Source organism: Cajanus cajan, chromosome 5 (genome assembly GCF_000230855.2).
Source record: "Cajanus cajan strain Asha chromosome 5, NIPB_CcT2T_4, whole genome shotgun sequence".
In the NCBI taxonomy this organism is placed as follows: domain Eukaryota; kingdom Viridiplantae; phylum Streptophyta; class Magnoliopsida; order Fabales; family Fabaceae; genus Cajanus; species Cajanus cajan.
The window spans coordinates 61,418,356-61,431,059 of record NC_138521.1 but is presented as its reverse complement, the minus strand read 5'-3'; the positions used below and the strand labels follow the sequence as shown (position 1 = coordinate 61,431,059).

The 12,704-nt window shown below is 32.5% G+C and overlaps 1 protein-coding gene across 2 annotated transcripts; it reads left to right on the top strand.

The window, feature by feature from the left end:
• Positions 1–153: 153 nt before the first annotated feature.
• On the top strand, positions 154–11,125 carry HDA15 (histone deacetylase 15). Of its 2 annotated transcripts, none has more exons than XM_020371313.3 (19): positions 154–288; positions 377–446; positions 619–763; positions 874–1,062; positions 1,293–1,404; positions 2,468–2,538; positions 5,378–5,453; positions 5,582–5,646; positions 6,371–6,426; positions 6,894–7,017; positions 7,120–7,245; positions 7,363–7,413; positions 7,620–7,688; positions 8,890–8,998; positions 9,462–9,541; positions 9,783–9,865; positions 9,951–9,996; positions 10,234–10,405; positions 10,651–11,125. In XM_020371313.3, exons 3-19 carry the CDS (start codon positions 635–637, stop codon positions 10,758–10,760), a joined length of 1,668 nt encoding a protein of 555 aa, XP_020226902.1. In that variant the 5' UTR covers positions 154–288; positions 377–446; positions 619–634; the 3' UTR covers positions 10,761–11,125. The 2 variants fall into 2 exon arrangements, with proteins under 2 accessions (XP_020226902.1, XP_020226900.1); XM_020371311.3 differs by having other exon boundaries at positions 612–763.
• Positions 11,126–12,704: the final 1,579 nt, after the last annotated feature.

The following is a 12,704-nucleotide window of genomic DNA, read 5'->3' as shown; positions in this document are numbered from 1 at the left end:
AACCGTTTGTTTTAAATTTAATAAAACTAGGTAGCTAGTCATAAAAAGTAGTCTTAATTGTATAACAAGCTTAATTTAATTATGAAATAATCTTTATTTTGAGAAGAGAAAAAAAAAAGCAAGTTATTCAATATTATTTTCCTATATAATAATAAAAATAAAGATAAAGTTTTTCCCAAAACAAAGAAAAAGAAAAAGAAGATATATAGTGTGGCTCTATCTAACGGTGAATCATACGTCGTTGAAAAGAGTGTAGCTGCTGGTCCAAAGTCCAAACCCCCGTAACTGGTAAGACTCTTTTCTCTTTCTATGTGCTCTCTGGTTTTCGTCCTTTTTTTTATATTCATTTATTTTTTTACCCCTGCGACCCTATCAGATCTCGTTATCAACCCTACCATTTTCGGTTTTCACTCTCCTTCAATTCTCCATCAGCTTCATTCGCGAAGGTGAAAGCTACTTCCCTCTCTCCACTCTTCTTACTTCAACAAGAATTTTTTTTTTAAAAAAATCTTCATGTATTTTTTAATTTCTCCATTAATAACTGTTGAGTTAGGTCCATTGTCTTTGTCGTTGTGTAATTTTTAATTTCTTACTCTGAGCAAATGTTCTAGTTGCTAGGTTTTCCGACAGACCAATGGGTAATGGTTCCAGTGGAGGAGCTGTTGAAACGAATCGTTTAGCAAATGGTGAAGCATCTGAGAGCAGTTTTCACAAGCAAGCTGCTCAAGCTGATGCCAATGATGTAGTTGCTGACCCTGAAGCTGTATGTACCTGTTGGACCTTTATTTTTGCGAAATTCTTGGTTCATAGTGTTTGTTGTGTGTGTGGTTCCTTAAGCATGTTGTGTTTTGTGTGACTGACTGTTTTGTTTAGCCTGCCAAGAGAGCCAGGTTGCAGAGGGATTTGACCTTTGAGGATGTGTATCAAAACGACGGTGTGTTTGACGACGAGGATGAAGATAGTGATTGGGAGCCGTTTCAGTTGCCTAAGTGTGTGGAGATCAAAAGGTGGTCCTGCAAAAATTGCACTATGGCTAACCTCGATGGTGATGACTGTTGTCAAGTATGTTTGCAATTTGCCTCTCCGTTGTGTTTTGTGACGTGCATTTTGTTATGAGTTCCTGTTTTGTGTGTAGGAAGTTCTTATATGGATAGTTAATTAGTTATCAATCGTGATCTATGGGTCTGGATATGGTGATAATTGATAAACTAATCATCCTATAGTTGCTACGAATCTTTACTCTTTATTTTTGTGAATAATTTACTAAATTTAGTGCTATTTTCTGCGTGCAGATATGTGGGGAGCACAGGGACTCCAAAATCATCAGCCATGGTTTTTATGCATCTCCTCTTGCCCAAGATGAGGATCTGACTGAGGTCCAGGAAAGCATAAAAGGACTGAAAGGTGTATATGCATGTTTGGCTAATAATTCTATGATGGTTATAATTGAATCAAAATGGTTTTCTATATGCTGTTTGATAAATGGTTTTCTATATAATATTGGTTTTGGCAAGGAATCTTGTCAAACTGTAATTTCCAAGTTTGATAAATGGCTTCCTTTATGGCTGCTCATTTCAAGTTGTCGTAGCCTGGGGTTATTATCATTATTTTTGAAACTCATCTGCTGTCATTAAAGTTTATAATCACTTAGTTCCTTCATGTGGAGTGGAATGGGGCTATAGGATGGGAGCATTGGGTTAGACCAGTAGCACTCAACAGAAACATGGTGTGAAAAAAATGGACAAGGAGATCTGTTACAAAACTGTTTAGGGTTGGTCTTCTGTTTTGGAGTATAGAAGAAAAACATCTGTTATTAAGAATAAACTGAACTAACTCAGCATCTAAAGAAAAACCATTTATAAAGGAAGAAACTATGGTTAAAAACATTGTGGCCCTTAGCAATACTGCTATACCAGATCCTATCTGTTAGGCATTGTGAAGAAAAGATGCTGAAAGACATAAAATAAAATGAACATAAGTCAGCTATTGTTATTAAAAACATATATCCTTTTATGAGCTATATTAAAAACATTAATTCAAGAAAAAAAAAAAATTTGTCAAAATTTTGCACAGAAGTTTTCTTGTTGAATTCATTATTTTTTTGTAGTTTTTAAAAATAGAGATGTCTGTAGGAAACTCAAAATCCTGGTGTACAAAGGGAGTGTCTATGGCAAAAAGAAATTTATACAGGCTGGGTATCCCTTTATTATAAATTCAAAATAAGGGTGATTTGTATATGTCAAACTAGTGAAGCTGTTTTTAATTTTTTTTTTATAGATTTTCCAAATAGCAGGTGGGGTCAGTCCACCATTGTAATTTACAGATTTTCTTTTGTCAAGGTTTTCACAAATCCATATTTTTATTCTTAATTAAGATGTGATTATTCTTATATGGTAGTTATGTGTTTTCTTGTTCTCATGTGGTATTAAACTCCAAATTTATTTCAGTTTTGTCCATGTCTTTGTAGATGTTGGCTCACAAGTGGCAAATAGTTCTACGGCAATTGGCTTTGATGAGAGAATGCTGTTACATGCAGAGGTATGGTTTGGTTTGTATTCTTTACTTCACTTTTTTTTTTATCTCTTTTCAAAATATGATGATATGCTTTATTAATAGCCTACTAACACATAGACCTAGTCAATTTAGTTTAATACCCAATCATAAAAAGAATAGAAAAATTATTTTATTTTCAGAAAATACTGGTGTTTCTATGTTGTTTTGTGCTATCTGAAATGTCAAACTGGAAGAGAGGATTTTCAGTGTTAACCCTACTCTAGGAATGTTATAGACAAGTGTATTTGTGGACAGAGCGCAGACTTACTTTGATAATATATCAAAGTAAGGCCTTTTCTTTCCAAGGATCTACTTTCATTTTTTGAAAATATCTAGTTCCAGTTAACTCCTATTTTTATTGTGTTCAGTATTATTTGTGCCTTTTTTAATACTGTCAACTGTTTTTCAATTTAGTTAAAAGCTTCAAGCATACTCAAATGTGCTTGTCATGTACTTACTACGTACAATCTTTCAAATTTTTATAAGAATTGATATATTAAGCTTTTATTCTTTCAAGATTATATTATTTTCATTGTAACTTTAATCATTCTGAATTTTCTCTAGAAATGTTTCTATTTCCAATTCATTTGAAGTGGTATATTGAATTGTCAATTCATATCTGGACACCTTTAGAAAGCATTGATTCCAATATCTGGATTTACGTATTTAATGTGTTCTATATATATGTTATATATTTTTTTATATTGTGTGCATGTATGTAAAGAAAGGGGATTCCCTAACTCAGTTTCTAAATTTTCTTTTGCTAATTGATGGGCAGTGAAAGCATTTGGTATCAAAGACAAATGTGTAGAGTATAGTGTCAACTCATTTGGTGCACCATCTCTTTCTTCCTCTCCTTGGTTCTCCGTCTATACCAGTACTATCCATAATGATCTCCTTAGAACCGTCTGTACCAGTACCAACCATAATGATCTCCTTAGAATTGCAAGGGTTTATGTATCTATGGCGGGCAACACAAAACTGTGTCTGAAAGAGGGTGTGGAATTAAGGGAAAGAAATTGTGGAACAAATATACTCGTATCTGTCTAAATATTTTTGTCCATAAGACATTTTGCTGCAAATAAACCATACTTAAATTATGCTTCAGAAAATTTTGTCCATAAGGGGATTGGGATTTACATTAGAAGATGGCATTGCTAATGGCCTTGAATAAGGTCTAAAAATGGTTGGTTGCTTACTTCCTGCTTTATTGATTAGAAACTGCTAGGTACTGGTTATGGGTACTGGACAAAGAATGAATCAGTGACTGAGAGATATAGAGAGAAGATGCAAATAAATGTGTTGACAGTTGATACAATATTTAGGCATATGCCTTCATGAAGCAAAATTACCTTACCATCCACCAAAGTTTGTTTTGAATTTGATGTTATATTAATCAAATAGGTTTTTTGTGCATTTGAAGGTGTGAAGGATGCTTAGTCTTCTCATTGTTGGCATTGGTGTATGAAAATCATTTTTCAACCAATGAATAACTTTTCATGGGATTATTGTTGTACAAAGTCAACTTTTGCATTGAAACTGAAAGGGAGCCTTGGCACAACAATTGTAGTTGTTGTCATATTGTGGAATCAGTCCCTTGCCTATGCAAGATAAGTCGACCCGTGATATTACCACATAGTGGGAGCTTTATAGCACCATGTTCCCCTTTTTTGTTTGTAACTATTGTTTTGAAATTGCACTTTATGCATGCGATTTTATAAAATTTAACAATTATCCAAGATTTTTTTTTTTACTCGACCAAATTACAAATTTACCACGGAATTAATTTAAAACATGATATTTAGGAAAGTGCAGGTATCTACCACTTGATGTTGATGACATGCTGTTCAAATTATGCAGATTTTGGTCTGAAAGATTAACTTGATAACTAGGAATAATTCTTTGGTTATACTGGTTAAAAATATTTTTTTACAGTGAGTTATTAGATGGTCTGAAAGATTTAGTGTCTGTTTGTTTATACTTTCCCCCCCCTAAAAAGTGTTTTTTTTTTCTCAATAAAATAAGTTTTAGTTTTTTGATGTGTTTATCTAAACTTTATTTTATTTTATTTTAAATAAGTAGTTTTGTGCTTTTTTTTTTTAAAGCAACTTCTATTTGCTTCATAAAGAATTTTTTTTAAATCACTTTCTTAGAAACACTTTTTTTTTTTTTTTTTTTTTTTTTTAAAGTTTAAACAAACGGACCCTTAATCATTTTTCTTTGATAAAGAATAAATGCTTTTAAAAGAGAGCAAAACAAAATAAGAGGAGTAGAAATACTCCCATACACAGGCATATTATTAGATTTTTCTTTTTTGGCAATTATTTTGGAGTTGTGAATGTGATGAATGAGAGGAACGTTCAGTGTTTTAAGTTAATTAGCATGTATAAACCACTTGGGTTTGCTAATTTTTTTTTTAATTCAATTCTGACGAGTTAGTGTTGTGGAGTTTAAATGATCAGTAAGCAGAAAGGTGCAGCTTATGTTTTAGGTAGGCAGTATTATATTAGGGCCTTTTAAGCCATTGTAGGTTAATCCGTGTTATCATTGTTTTTTCATCATTTGACCTGATGTACCTGAGTCTTTTCACGTCCCTCTTTTTTCCATAAATTTTTAAGTTAGAAAAAGCTTGTTTGCTTGATATATATTGTCTACATTGCACCATACAATAGTTTCACCACAGTAGCCCTGTATTTTGGCAACACTTAGGTGCATCTTATAGGCTTATACACATGATAAAATGATTGCAGCGTGGCTTTTTACAGGGAATTGCATGTCTGTTTATATGATATATCTTTTTTTGGTGGTTTTTGGGTTAAAATAGGTTGAGAAGAAATCAGTTCCACACCCTGAGAGGCCAGATCGCCTTCGAGCCATTGCTGCTAGTCTTGCTAGAGCTGGTATTTATCTATTGTAATTATTTGGTGCAATCGTTCATTTTTCTTGACTATCAAAATTTACAGCTTAGCACTACTACTGATTTCCTTTCAATATAAATTTATATTTGATAGTGTTATTGATCATGCAGGCATATTTCCTGGAAAATGCTATTCAGTTCCTGCTAGAGAAATCACACCAGAAGAACTTATTACAGTAATTTGCTTATATTATATCTTGAATGAATACGCAGAATGTAGATATATCAGATGCCTATGGCATAACTTCTTTTTATTTTTATTTTTTATATATATGAAGAATACGTGAGATGCTGATACAGTAGGGCTACAAACAGTTGCAGTTCAATTACTAGATATAATTGTTAATGATATATACTTAATATTATTTGGTAGGGTGTATTAATGGTGAAACTGACTTTTGTATTCAGATATAATATATGATATATGACATACATCATCAATGATATATGCTGGTTTGAAGGACAGTAGGGCTGCAAACAATTGCAGTTCAATTACTAGACATGCTTGTTAATGATATATGCTTAATATTGTTTGGTAGTGCATTAATGGTGAAACTGACTTTTCTATTCAGAGACAATACATAATGTAGGATATACATTATCAATGATATATACTGGTTTGCAAGATTATAACCCATGGATAAATGGGGCCAAAACTCGTCTTATGGCTTTGGTGCACCCCATTTTTTATGACACTATTAATCACCATTATTAGTTTTCAAAAAGTTCCAGTTCAAAAATATATATAGTAAATTGTTGTAGTTGTCTTTTGAGATTGTGATTATGCTAATAGGAAAATTTGTTTTTAATTTCTGGTTCCTTGTCCCCTCCCTTTCCTTTATCTAACAGTAAATCCATGAAGTAATTCTTACTCTTACCTTTACCATATTGGAATTGAAGGTTCACTCTTTGGACCATATTGAATCTGTGGAAGTTACAACTGAATCAATTTCTAGGTGCGTTAATCTCTCCTCAAAATGCATATTTTGTTATTCATTTTTCCTTTTGACGTAGATGCGTTTTTTTTTCAGAGTACTAGCACTCTACTATTGGTTAAAATTTATTGGAAACTACAAAATCATGAGTGAGACTCATTAATTGTGAAGTAAGGTCCACAAAATTATGGGGTCTCTAATAAATTTCACTTAATAATAGTGTGTTTAAAAGAGTGGTTAACATTTCTCTGTTTCTTATTACCACATTACTCTGTTGGTCCTCTTTTCTGATTTTTGTACCTAAGCATAAATCTCTGCTGTCATGTACCAATACCGACATCCTGACCCTCAGATTCCATTCAATGCTTTAGTGTTTTTTTTTTTTTTTTTTTGACACCAATGCTTTAGTGTTAGGATGCTTAATTCTTTTTGCTTTATGTTGTTGGCAGGATGTATTCATTGTGATTATTGTCTATATGTAATTGCAGTTATTTCACTTCTGACACATATGCCAATCAGCATTCAGCACTTGCTGCTAGGTTGGCAGCTGGGTTATGTGCTGATCTGGCATCAGCAATTGTTTCTGGGCGTGCCAAAAATGGATTTGCTTTGGTATGAATCACTGAGTTGCCTCTATTATCTATCATCATTAGTCAGAATTTAAGGTTGTTATCTATTAACTATTAAGTTTATTTTTGTTCCTCAATCAATCAGGTTAGGCCTCCTGGTCATCATGCTGGTGTAAGACATGCAATGGGATTCTGCCTTCACAATAATGCTGCCGTGGCAGCATTGGCAGCTCAAGCTGCAGGGGCTAGGAAGGTGCTAATTTTGGATTGGGTAATGTCCCTACTCATAATATGCCAGTGAATTTATGTGATTCTCCTGGAAGCTGTTGTGAATGGTGCCTACACTGTTATTATATTATATGTTGATTGAGCTTCCTGATTATTGTAGGATGTTCATCATGGAAATGGGACACAGGAAATATTTGAACAAAACAAATCGGTGAGCTTTGTTTAGTTATTATGTTCTTTTCTTTCTCTACCTATTGGGTGTATGAAATTTTAGAAATGTGCTAATCTCGCTGTTTTATTTAATATTTTCTGCAATTTGTTTTTTGAACTTTTTAATGTTTTATTGTGACTTTAGGGGCTAAGCTGCTAACTTTTTCATGATTTTACTGGTGCTAAGGAGATTTTTCTTTCCTGTAGGTCTTGTATATATCATTGCATAGACATGAGGGAGGAAAGTTTTATCCTGGTACTGGAGCTGCTGAAGAGGTACTTGATTGCAGACAAATTTTCAAATTAAACTGCTGCTGCTGGCCAACTTAGCCAGGTGCTTTTTGGTCTGGTATTAGTGGAAATATTATTATTTATTTGGATTTTTTTTTTAAATAAACCAAAAGGGATGAAGATAAGTATTGCATTGATTGATGTAACGTGGCTAATCTTGATGACAAGTGGAATCTAGACTGAGTATGTTTTACTTTTGTCCTGCAGATATGATTAGATTTTGTGGATTTGAATTGGTTAGATAGCGTTCAGCGTGTTGTTCATTGTAGAATTCTGGAAGATCATCTATTGAGTGTGTTTGGGAAAACTTATTTCCCAACTTTCAGCTGTTTTTTTTATAGCAAAAAAAAGCCGTTTGTGAAATAAGCTGGTTGTTTGAGACAATAGCTTAATTTTTTAAACAGCTTTTTTCTTGAAAAATAAGCTATTTTAATGAATCTGAAAATTTGAAGCTTATGATTATTTTCCAATAGCTTTTTTTTTTCTCCTGAAACTAATTTACTACATAAAAGCTGATTTTTTTTTTTGTGTCCAAACAAAATTAAATATCACAAAGTCACTTTTCATCAAATTTATCCAAACAAAAATTCATTCTGATTATAATCAATTACAACAATAATCGATTATACATATAATCAAATTTTGAAATAATATATTTTTCACAGATTTTTCAATAAATCATTTTCATCTTTTTTTTTTAATTGTATTTTAATATTTTAAAAAAAATATATCAGTAGTTAGTTTTTTTTTTTTTTTTTTTATCACTATAAATTATTTATCATAAAACTATGTTCAAAAATATTTATTTATTACAAATTTTAATTATAAAAATTTATATATTCAAAATTATTTATTTATTAAAAATTTTAATTATATAAAATTAACAATTGTACTGTGCTTTACGCAAGTTAAAATACTAACATGACTGTTATTGCCATGTGCATTTCGGCTAGTGGATTTTTAGCGTGCCTCTTCTATTCTGTTCTGCACTCTGGTTGCGACATTTTTACTTTGGGTTGTAAAATGCCTATACATCTTTAGAAGTTTCTTCTATTTTGCCCTGATATCTTGTTCTTGCTGAAACATGGCAGTGTTTTGATCACTTTATTTCATGAATTATAGGAAGAATGCTGGCTACTGTATTTGAATTTTGAGAAGTGGTCATAAGTTCTTTTCATCTGTTCAGGTTGGTAGTATGGGTGCAGAAGGATACTGTGTGAATATTCCATGGAGTCGAGGAGGAGTTGGTGACAATGATTACAATTTTGCATTTCAGCATGTTGTCCTTCCTATAGGTTAGCATATATTGTGGCCTATTGATTCATGGATGATGGATTGATCAATATTTTCGGAATTCTCTTGGGAACAAAATGAACAAATGGTGAATGAAATTAACTACAAGCTCACCTCTTTTGTTTGACATCAGTAATGATAATATAATAATAATAATTAATGTACTAGAATCTATTTTCCAAGCATGATATTAAAATTTCAACCTTGGTTTAAAGGCGATAATATACTTTTGGTTGTTGATCCAAATTTGCCTGATGTGCTGCTGTGGAAGATTGATTCTTTGGAAACTGGCAACAATCTTAAAAATTTAGAATGCCTACAAATATTGGATTGTAGCATGTGTATCTCAAGAAGTGCCATTGTATTATATGATATTGTATTATTCTCATCCCCTGGGTTGTATCTTTTAAAATATACAATATTCTCTACTTGAAAACATTAATAATGAACGGCATGACTTTTCAGCTTCCAAGTTTAATCCAGATTTTACCATAGTATCTGCTGGATTTGATGCTGCAAGAGGTGATCCCCTAGGATGTTGTGATGTAAGAATTTTACTGACTCAATCTTTATCTTTATTTGTTTATTTATTTTTTTATTTTATGAATTGATTAATTGGACTAAAATCTGGACTGTGCAAGAAATTACATCAAATTGCCATATAAAGAACTTATCTGTTTTACTGTTTGATTAAGTGTTAAAAAAACATTAATTTTAAAAAATTAAATTTGACTAATAAATCAGCATTTTACGAGGTTTACATTGAAACTCTCATCAATGATGCAGGTTACTCCCTCTGGCTATGCACATATGACACATATGTTGAATGCTCTTTCTGGCGGAAAATTGCTTGTTATTCTTGAGGGGGGGTCCGTAGCTCATGCCTTTCATACTCGTTTATTCTATTAGGCTCTGTATTTTGCTTCAAGTTGATTTGGATACATTTTACTGCAGCTATAATCTTCGTTCTATATCATCTTCTGCAACTGCAGTAATCAAGGTGAATTTTTTTGGCCCTTCATTATCTGTAGTGATATCCTTGTTTGGCTGTGCCTCCTTTTCATTTCTTTTACACCCCCTCTTCCCCCGCATCCAGAAGGGTGTATTTAGCTGGTCATTGTTAATTGCTAATATATGTATGCAATCTGTTGCATGGTTGTGACAATTGAGAATGATATATCAGAGCTTATTTCTCCTTGATATATCTCTGTTTTTTACTCGGGTCCCATTGGAACAGGTATTACTGGGTGAGAGTCCTGGATGTGAACTGGAAAATAGTTTCCCTTCCAAAGCTGGCCTGCAAACTGTTCTGGAAGTCCTCAAAATTCAGATGAACTTTTGGCCTTCCTTGGGTCCCATTTATGTGAATTTGGAGTCACAATGGAGGATGTACTGTTTTGAAAATAAAAGTAAGGAATTGTCTCTGGTTTTTATTTATTGAATTTCATTTCACCTCCTTATTTCTTTTGATATTGTTTTATTTTGATAAATTTAGGCTAGTTGGGGGACAAATGGGGGGATAAGTAGTGGGGAGGGGGAAATTGGGTATCTCATTCCCTGCTCTACTAACATACTGTACAGTCTGAAAGAGATTAGAATCAAGTATTTTTAGGTCTAAATACCTGATCATCATCATTATTATTATTCTTTGTAGGGAAACAGATTAAGAAGCGACGCCGACTACTGGTTCCAATGTGGAGGTGGGGACGAAAACGGTTCTTATTCCATTTTCTGAATGGCCATCTTAATGTAAAATCGGAGTGATTATGATGAGCTGGATATTTTTGTAAGAACAGGAAATGCATAGCAATTATCAGCATGTTGTATATTCCATCTTCGGGACAGCATTTTATTTGATCGTCCAACTCATTTGTGCGGAAGGGAGACAAATCGGGGAAAAGGGGGGGTTTTGGGGGGTCGGCCAGTGTAAGGGATGAAATTGATTCCCCAGTTCCTTGTTTGAACACCGAATTTTGATAGTTACCAAATGGGAAAAATGATAATTGAAAGCACTTTCTGCCCCCAACTAAAAAAACTTGTGATAAAAACTTGATCAAAGATGTGGTGGTGTCTTGTCATCCTTTATTTTACTGTTTTAAATCCAACATTGTCTAAACAAGTTTCCATGATATCCAATATTTTATTATGCTTTTGCGGCAAAACAAGATCTATTTCAATTTGGGTTAATGCTACTCAGCTCGTAGCCATATCCTTTTTTAGTCATTTATAATTATATAGCCATCTCAATAGAGGTCTTCATCCAGTGGTCGATTGTCTTGAGAAGCATATTACCTTACAGTCTGAAATGTACATGATTTCCATGATTAAATTGAGTTTAATTGTAAGCTATTTCTTTTTGGGTGTAAGAAAAATGTAAAATGAAGAGATAATAGTTGCCTTGACATTGGATTGATTGGTCTCGGAAATATTTTTAAAACTCTTACCTGGAAATACTACATTCTTAAGTTTACATTCTTGGAAATAAGTTTAAGTGAAATAAACACTTTGTATTGGGTCCTGGAAGAGTTAATACAGCATCATCTGAGTAATCTCTACTGTTATGGTACAGCTGACAATGGAAGCAAACAAATTGTTGTCTATCTTGTTTGGCACCAATTAGATGAACTGAACTTTATTGAGCTGTATTAGTGGATCTTGTCCGAAATAATTTGGAGGTTCCAGGGTTCCTTGTCTGAGATGTAAGATGGAGATGGAATAGAAGTGATGCCAAACATAGACATAGACATAGCACAAGACATAAAGCCACCAATTCCTCCCTCTTTCTTCTATAAAACTCAGATTAATATCTTCTAGTTTAGTTAATATCAATTTGAGTGCTTTTAATGAAGATCAAGTCACTTATTTTATAAATGATTTTGCTATGCTTCAAATTAAATGTCTTTTCATGGCGTTTTCCAGGAAATTATGGATTTTCTTGTGTGAAAATTGGAGCTAAGTTAAAGCAACATGAAATGTGTTGTAAAAATTATGACCGAAATAGTGTATGCAGCTTTGGAGGTCTCTACATTAGAATTTGGCTGCTTATATTTTAACAAAAAATCAAATTCTTACACAAAAAAACACTTAATTTAGTAGAAATAAGGAATTTACTTAAAAGAAATGATAAGTTGCATGATCTTATTAAAAGTAGAAGAGTTGTTTAAAGACTAGAACTAGAAAGGCAAAAAAGCAAATCAAATCAAATTATATACATATATGCCAAATTGAAAACTGTGCTATCTAACAAAGCAAATGTTACAACCACAAGTTAGAATTGATAAAAAGAAAAAAATAAATTAAGTGAACATAAATAATAATGGGTTTTTTGCCCATTTGCACGTCTCTGAATTGTTGCCCCATTGCACCTTGCAATTGTTTAGTCATTAAAAATAGAAAATACAAAAATCAAATTAAGCAAAAAATCTAATTTCTCTCCTCCACACTTATCCTATGTATGTTTAGATGGAGGGGGAAAAATAGAGGACCAAAGAAAAAATTTCAAATTGCTTCGTTAGGTTAAGAAGAAAATTAAGGAAAAAAGAGAATTTTTTAATAAATAATTTTTTTTACCACACCATTTTTCTTATATGAAATTGAGTTAGAATTAACATTGTTCTTAATGTAAAAAAAAAAAACAAAAAAACAAGAAGTTAAATGATAGTTTAAGTGGTATATTTTCTCTTTATGCAAGAATTTTTTGTCATGTTT